This window comes from Thalia democratica, chromosome 7, assembly GCF_965202585.1.
Source record: "Thalia democratica chromosome 7, ktThaDemo2.hap1.1, whole genome shotgun sequence".
Taxonomy (NCBI): domain Eukaryota; kingdom Metazoa; phylum Chordata; class Thaliacea; order Salpida; family Salpidae; genus Thalia; species Thalia democratica.
In genome coordinates, this window is record NC_139171.1 from 31,814,765 (window position 1) to 31,823,706 (window position 8,942).

General features: G+C 28.8%; 1 protein-coding gene across 1 annotated transcript; it reads left to right on the plus strand.

Annotated features, from left to right (window-relative positions):
- Positions 1-7,998: 7,998 nt before the first annotated feature.
- Positions 7,999-8,849, plus strand: LOC145841772 (ADP-ribosylation factor-like protein 2). The gene has a single exon (XM_082949128.1). The coding sequence runs from the start codon at positions 8,023-8,025 to the stop codon at positions 8,575-8,577; it is 555 nt and encodes a 184-aa protein (XP_082805254.1). The 5' UTR covers positions 7,999-8,022; the 3' UTR covers positions 8,578-8,849.
- The last annotated feature ends 93 nt before the right edge of the window (positions 8,850-8,942 follow it).

Below are 8,942 nucleotides of genomic sequence, written 5' to 3' on the forward strand. Positions count from 1 at the left end.
TAAATGTTGTCCGGTCAACCATTTTCATTATACAGGCTACTTCTATGTTGAACTTATTCTGAGTAATGTCCTGGACAAGACCTTAAAAGGTGTCCGTGGTGTGCGACTTGATAACCGAAAGGTTCTTTGTGCACACGTCGAATGGTTTCCTTGGACCAAATATTTTGAGCGTCTTTTTGTCGTTCAATATGAAACCTTACAATAAAGACTTTATTCTCTATGTTACGATTTAAATTATTTTGAGTATACAATACAGTACTCTATCTAGTTGTACTTATAAAACAAATAGCTCATTACAATTATGATTCAGAATTTTTCAAAACTTGTATATAGTACTTTTTTATAATTAATATACATGGTCAGCCTTACTGATATGACCATTTCTGGTTAGTCTGGCCCACCGACCAGACATGGTAACAAGCGTCGCAAATATAATATATCACTATAGAAAATCCCCTCAGTAGGATGTTTTAACCTCAAATTAATTTTAATCTTAAGATAGGTTTTTTCATTCTGAAAATATCAAAAGTAATTTAAGCTAAAATCTTTTTAGTTTTATCTTTTAAACCTGTGATTTATTTTATAGGCACAGTTTAATACTTTATAGTTATTTTTTTATAACAATTTTCAGCCTAAAATTTACAACTCTCTTTTGTGGACAAAGCATGCACAAATCAAAACTTATTTTTGTATACTGTAAGGAAAAAAATTAATTATTTCTCTAAAACTAATTTTTATGCTTTTTATTGATTAATAAAGATATTAAAACATATAAGTCTAATGTACCTTGAAAATTTTATGTATTCAACTTTATTAAAAATTTATACAAAAAAATAAAAGTTAATAAATAATAATGTTGAATAAAAGGTTAAGTTACAAAAAAAAAATTATGTTTAAATTTTTTTATTCTTTTCTAAAACTTTAAGCCAAAAATAATATAAGAAGAAGTTCAAATTTTGTTAATTAAAAAAATATTGAGGTACATTAGACTTATTACAATACAATCAAGGTGTAAAAATTGTTTTAGTACATTGTAAATTAAAACATATGTCATATAACATTTTAGTAAGTTTATAACAACAAAAGTAATAACAATTAGCTTATGTAATTTTTTCTAATGTAAAAAATAAGAAAAAAATTAGCTATATTTTGTTACTTTAGCTTTCTGGTTACTATAGCAATGAAACAGCTGTAAATAGTTGTTTTAAAATTTTACCATGCCTGCCACCGACTATAAAACTTGCCCTTCCTTAAAAAAAACTTTAATAGAAAATGCCATTTTAATTTAGAAACTACAACATTCCCTATCTGAAAAACCATTTCATAATAACCAGTATAATACAAAATAATGCTTAATTATGAAAACCATACTCAACATCATTAATAATGTTTGAGTAATAAGTTTTTATAAAAAAAAATAATAAGTTTTCTCATAGATTTAACTGATTTAATATACTTAAATAGTGATTTATTTGCCAAGTATTATACTCTATACACCTCTTTATTGAGGGCAGTTAGGGTGGAGTACTGAACTTTAGGCAAAGTCACTTTTGGTATAGCTATAAAAGTTTGTATAAGTTCCACTAAAATACCTTTGTAAATTTTTAACTTTAATATGATCAATTTAAAGTTCAGTCTGTGTGTTTGAACCATTTTGATTTTTTGGTTTGACTTAATAATTGCTGAACTAATCTACCAAAATTTGGAGAAGTAAAAATATAAAATATGCTACTAATTTTTATCCTTTTGTGTAGTAGCTTTATACAAAAATGGTTTTAAGTTATGAAAAATATTCATTAAAAAAATTAATAATAAATAAAATAAAAGCGAAGTTCAAAATTGGTCAGTAACATTTAATTCAAATATTATAATTATTAATTAACGTATAAAACTTAAATTAAAATAAACCTAAACCATTAACTTGTAATAATAAGGAAAAATCTTAACTATCTTAAAACCTATTATATAAAAAAAATTATATAAAATATATAAACATGATTATAAAATATAATATTGAACAATAAAAAAATACTCTTGGAAGGTTTGGTCCAAGGACCTTGTGTACACAAAACCTTTAGGTTATGCAGTCATACACCAGAAGAGTTTAACATCATGCTCAGGACATGATTATATAATTTTAAATTAACATATAATAATCTATCTTTGATTAACCAAGCAATTAAAAAATAAGAGAGACCCAACTCAATCTGGTGTACATAATATGTTTCAAATTAGTTAGTTTTATTGTACAATCTATCTCTGTCATTTATTTTAAAGTATTTGTTTTTCTTAATCAAGTATTAGTTAATAAATTGACAGTAATATAACTCATGAGTAATATAATCAGTAATATTACCTGCTCAAATTAGAAAACAGTTGTTGTTGCAGCAGAAATAAACTGTTTTAATATTTATGTACATGATAAAGTAGGGGTAGGGAGTACTTGGGTGATGTTTGCTAGACACATGAGGAGTCTTGATTTGGATGTGGTTTGGTCTAATTAAGAAGAATTAAAAAAAAAATTGAAAAAATTCCTAAAAAAAAAAACTGCACCCCAAAAAACTGATCTGGACCCCAAAAATCACATAATTTTTGATTTTTTGACTTAATTAGTAATAAAGTCACTCATACATGTCCTAGACTTATATATTATATCTTAAATGAAAGCTAATAATTATAGGCATACCTTTAATGACATTTCAACTGCTTTTGATATATTATGACGTCATAATTACACAAAATATGCAAATTTTGTCTGGTTTAACTGTTTCTTCCCAAGAATCAGTTAAACCTGTTCAGCTTTGACAAAATACAACTTCGATCATGACAGATTCTGTTAGCAAAAACTTAACCATTTGGGAGGAAGTTTCTAAAGTTTTTAAATCAACTGTTCCACCACCAACTCATTTGTTGTGCAAATCCCATCCAGTGGAGGCCTTTGATCGTTCTAACTTGACAGTATTGGCTGAAATAGAATCAAAGTTAGATTTTCGAAAAAAGCTTCAAGCTTTAAATCCATCGGTTAAACCATTTTTGCGAAGAAAAAAAAGTATAACTGTGTGTGCAATTTCATCAATATTAAGTTTGGTCAGTCATGAAAAGTCAGCGCACAGTACAAATCGAGCAGATCTCTTTGACTACATTTTAAACAGAGAAAACCAAGTTAATCGCCTTGCAATCTATCACGAACGCAGGTTTACCAAACTTGGGTATTCTGCCTCATCTATTTTGCAAAGCCTTCCGTTTATTCGCATGCTTATAAATGAAACGCACCTAAGCAACCAGCATGTGGAAGTCGTCAAACAACTGCTTGACTCTGAATTTCAAATGACTGAACTTGAGGCACTTTCTTACTTTACTCACAAGGTAACACTACCATTTTTACACTTTGTTGAGGTTAGCTCTCAACAAGACCTTCTCAAAGTATTTCCTAAACTATACGAAGATCTCAGCAATGGAATAATGAATACTTTGGATGCCTAGGTTGTACATTATCCACATATTAAAGTGTTAAACCCAACTTCTGAGATATGTTGTAAAATTCTTAAGAAGATGTGTCTCCATGCCGCTCAAGTTTTTGATCGCCAAACAGGTAGAGAAAATGGTTTTGGAAAGTTTTGTTTGTCAAATCCACCACGTGCTACTGAGCTCAACCTATTAAGTAATGAAGAACTGGTTGGACTCCCAACAAACAAATTGGAATCTGAAAGACACCTTGCTGGTTTTGGAAGGCGAGCAGCAGTGGCAAAGTTTAGAAACCAACGATTCACAGCAAAAGGGATAAGAAATGACTGTACATTACTTATATCTGATTCTTTTCAAACTTTACATGAAAAAAAATTAATAAAGTTGTTCAATTTCTGAATGAGATGGAGCAAAGGTGGGTAGCAGATCAAAAAAATTTAAAGCTCAAACAGATAAATGAAAAAATTGAAAAAGGGAAAAAAAGGGATCGATATGTGCAGAAACGTCTCAAACTGTGTAAAAGTTGGGGTGGGCCTGTAGTGAGCGTGGAAGAGCTGTGTTCTATTTTAAAATCTCATCCTATACAATCAATGAAGTTATTGTTCGTAATGAGTTAATTTACTTTAGAGAGTCTCACAAATCTGAAGTGTTATACAATCCTGAACTTTTTAAAGTTAATGGTAATACTCACAAAGAAAGACTTCTAAACTTATGTGCTCTTGTTGCAGAAGATGATGAGTGCTCTCTATGTTCTTTACCAACAAACACTGATGCATTATTAATTGTAGGGGGTTCTTCCCCCAATATACAGAAAGAAAAAAATGAAGATATTATGGAAGGGAATTTTTATGTCACATTAATTAGTGAAGGGTCATCAGACACATGGTATATTGCTATGTGTGAAGGTAAAAATGATGATGGGACTTATAAGATGGACCACCTCATGAGAGTTCAAGACAGAAGAAATTCGAAGTGGAAACACCCACCTAAACGTGATTTGCTAAACTTGCATTTAGATTCTATTCTTGATTGTAAAGTTGATGGGGAATGGGATGTTTCTAATGAAAGATCTATTACTTTTTCACTGAGAAACCATGTCCAAATAGATTTAATAGTAGAACAGATGTCTTTTACATAAAGTTAAAAAGTAGTTTTTATGTATTTTTATGAGTATTATGTACATATAGTCAGTTAGAATTTTATCAATCATTTGACAGTTATTTTATACTAGTATTTTTAAAAGTATCAGTCATTTTGCAGTAATCTTAAGTGTTAATACTAAATGATACAGTGCAATGTTCGTTTTATTATGCAATGTTCTTTATTTCTTTATTATACTAGTCTCTATTTGTTTTGCAATCATTAACTTAATGTTTAATGCCATACAACATTATGTTGCCTATAATAAATTATAACTTTTTTGTAATTCGTTATGTTGTTGTAGTGCAAATTGAATAACATTCTTAGGTTATTTTTAAATACTTAAAGCTAAATGAATTATGACATCAAATATCCCATTAATATACATACAACATCACCTAAATTTTAAAGGTAAGTAAGTATATCTACAAAGTTTTATTTTAAAATATTTTGTTTTAATTAGATTAGACAACCAGCTATGCTTCTTAATTTTTCAAAACGCACCATTTTACAGATAAAATTTACATATTTTGTGTGATTATGACGTCATAATATTCCAAAAGCAGTTGAAATGTCATTAAGTGTATGCCTATAATCATTAGCTTTCATTTAAGATATAAAATATAAGTCTAGGACGTGTATGAGTGACTTTATTACTATTTAAGTCAAAAAATCAAAAATTATGTGATTTTTGGGTTCCAGATCAGTTTTTTGGGGTGCAGTTTTTTTTTTTAAGAATTTTTTTAATTTTTTTTAAAATTTTTCTTAATGTTACCAAAACACATCCAAATCAAGACTCCTCATATGGATTTTACAACATGACCAAAAAAATGTGCTGTACTCCCTACCCCTAGATAAAGTTAATTTTAATATAACAAATCATGTTTTTTAGCAAGTCATCACAAAGTCTTTTGAAATCACATGGTGTTATAAAAAAAACCTATATTACATGCTTATGATGAATAATCTTATTACATATTATCTGTAAATTATAGTCAGGGTTGCAAAAGAACTTGGAATCCTAGAAAAACCTGGAATTTGACAACTTAAGCTAGTTTAAAAAAAAAAAACTAGAAATACCTGTAATTTTGAACAAATTTACACGTAAAGTAATGAAATTTTGATAAAATTAAAAATCTTTTGTAAAGATAAGAAATTGTGTTATCATAACTTCTTTTCTTAAAAAACACAATAAAAGTAGTTTACAGTATCTTTTTAATGTTGTTGTACTATTTAACACAGTTAATTACCTTAAAGTTTGTTTTATACTAAACATAAACCAAAAAGCTTTATTTTGAAAACCTGAAAGAAATTTATGAAAAACCTTTGGCAATCCTGTATTATGGTTAGAAAAAGTAAAAAAGGTCTCACAACTATGCACAATGAAAAGACTGTGATAAAAGACTTGACTGTATAAGACTTGATTGTAATAAAAGACTGTGTCAAGCTACACAGCAGAGACATCATAGTGAGTGCAGAGCAACATAAATTACCATTATTGTTTTTAATATTTAAAAAATGCAGTTTATGCTAAAATTGCAAAAACATTAAAATGTAAAATTTTAGTTAAAGTTTAACTACCACCAAGGCCATAGGGGAAAGAGTGCAACAATTTTTTGACAAAAATTATCATTAGCTATTATATGAAAGCTATAATTGTAAACAATAAGAAACTTTTCACAGAATATAAAACTATAAATTAAGTTTTGAGATATGTTCATTTATGTAAAAGATTTCTGAAATAAACATATGAAGGAAAAATTCTTAACTGCCAGTTTTGTCCAAATTAAAAATAAATATACAAAAATTCTCTCTTTTATCCTTCAGTTTTTAGCAATTAACCTCAAACTTTCAGAAAATGTTCCTTGCTTTAATAGAAAACTTCCTATTATAATACTTAAAAGAAAAATAAAACTTGGAATTTTGTGAACAAAAAAATCCATTTTACTTATTTTATATTATATAAAAATTTCAATAATAAATGTCCTATCAAAAGAAATTCATAATAAAATCCTACAATAGAATTATTATTTATTTAGTAAGATTAAATTGAGAAACTTTCAGAGCAATCGCTTAAGATAAGATTTTTACGAAATAGTTTCTATTACTTTGTTACTTCCATAAGTAACCTGTTGAGCTCTCTGACTTAGTATCTTCATATCTTAAAAACTTTTACAAATTGGTGAAAACCAACTGCTAGTTAAGTTAAAGATATAAATGTTTATAAATAAGATCAACAAGAAAAGTGCTTTATGCTCCTTATGACCTAATGTGGTTAAATTAATCTCTGTAACTTTTATAAAGCTATTACTTGCTACAAGCTACTAATTAGTTTCAACTGTTTAAAGCTGTGTAATATATTTAAACACCACTTTTAAAAGTTTAAACAATCAAAGAAAAAAAAATCAAAAAGTATACAATGCACTTTTTAAACTAAACATATCTATTACTAACAAAGTAATTCTCACTATATTGTATAGAGCTGCCACTCACTTAAACTACCTGAGATAACTCAGCCTAGTTTGAGTTTTTAGAAAAACTCAAGCTGGTTTGGTTATTTTTCATAAGTTTCAGCCTAGACTTTTTAACTATGATATTTTTTCTTATAATTATTTTATCTCTATTAAATCATATTCTTATTACATTGTTATTTTCAAGTACCTAAGCTTTTTTCAACAGTATATTTTTTTCAGTTTTGTCTTACTCAGGCCACATGGATGTACTTTTTGGTTATGCAGGCTGGCTTTTTTGCTTCAAAGAATGCCATTGTCAACCCTGTATATAACCTTGAATAATAGTAGTTTATTTAGGTATTGTTCGTTATACTTTTCAAAAACTTTCTCATAATCAAAGACTGACTCAAGCTAGTTGATTTGTATGCACACTTTTTACAATGATCTTCTACACTAGAAAACTCTGAAAACCTCAGTTTTACAAAAAAAAAAGGATAAGTTTGGAGAATTTAAAAAAATACTGTATAAATTTTGTTTTTATTTTATTTTTTGCTTTTTAGATGGACTAAAAAGTTATATTACTTGATTTGAAATATTTATGGGCATGTTTTGAGAAAGACAGGGTTGCCACATACTCTAGATAACTCATTTAAATCCCAGTACAACTCAGGATTTTTTTTTCTTAATATTATGTTTTATATAGACAAATTTTTTTATTGGTACTTTTGTATCCAAAAAGTAGTCTTTTTTAGGTTTAGTTTGTACTACTTTTTTTATTTTCTCATAAACTTAAACGATTTTGGTTTAAATTAAGATAGTTTTGAATAACTCAGTCAGGCTTTTTTCCCAAATAGTGGAAACCCTATTAATTTATTATATCATAAAATTATAGATTATATAAGATTATAGAATTAACTATTGTCAATTTTTGTTAGAAAAACTTGATTAAAGTTAATTATCAAACATGGGCTTGCTGACCATACTCAAAAAGATGAAGCAGAAAGAAAAAGAAGTGAGGATCCTCATGCTGGGGCTGGACAACGCCGGCAAGACCACCATCCTGAAAAAGTTCATAGGGGAGGACATCACCAAGATATCCCCCACACTGGGCTTCAACATCAAGACCATCGAGCACCGCGGCTTCAAGATGAACATCTGGGACGTGGGCGGCCAGAAGTCCCTGCGGTCCTACTGGAGAAACTACTTTGAGAGCACGGACGGCTTGGTGTGGGTGGTGGACTCGACTGACAAGAGGAGGCTGGCTGACTGCGTCCAAGAGCTGCACGCCCTGCTGGTGGAAGAGAGGCTGGCGGGAGCGACACTGCTGGTGTTCGCCAACAAGCAGGACGTGGAGGGGGCGCTGAGTGCGGAGGAGATCAGGGAGGTGCTGGACCTGGACAACATCAAGACCCACCACTGGCACATACTGCCTTGCAGCGCGGTGACCGGGAAGAACTTGGTGAAGGGCATCGATTGGACCTTGGATGACATTTCCAGCAGAATTTTCACAATGGACTAAATTGAACTAACTTTTTATTTTTCTTAAAACTATTCCATCCAAAAATATGGAAAAAAATTAGCAAAATTGATAAAATATTTATAAATTAATATTGAGTATCATTTCAAGTAGAATTTTTTCTATCTACTAAATTAATTTTTGTCTCAAAATTTAAGTTTGATTTTTATAATTTCATCAAATACTACATTACTAAAACAAATTAATAGTTTTTGATTTTAGAATTTTTATACTTAAACAAAATTATATGAAATTTTTACTATGAACTAAGTCAGTATTCGAAGCTTTTTTATTAATTAAATTGTACTGTTGTTTAACTTTATAATTTTCACAAAAATATTCCTGATTTAACTGTGATTTTTGGTTTT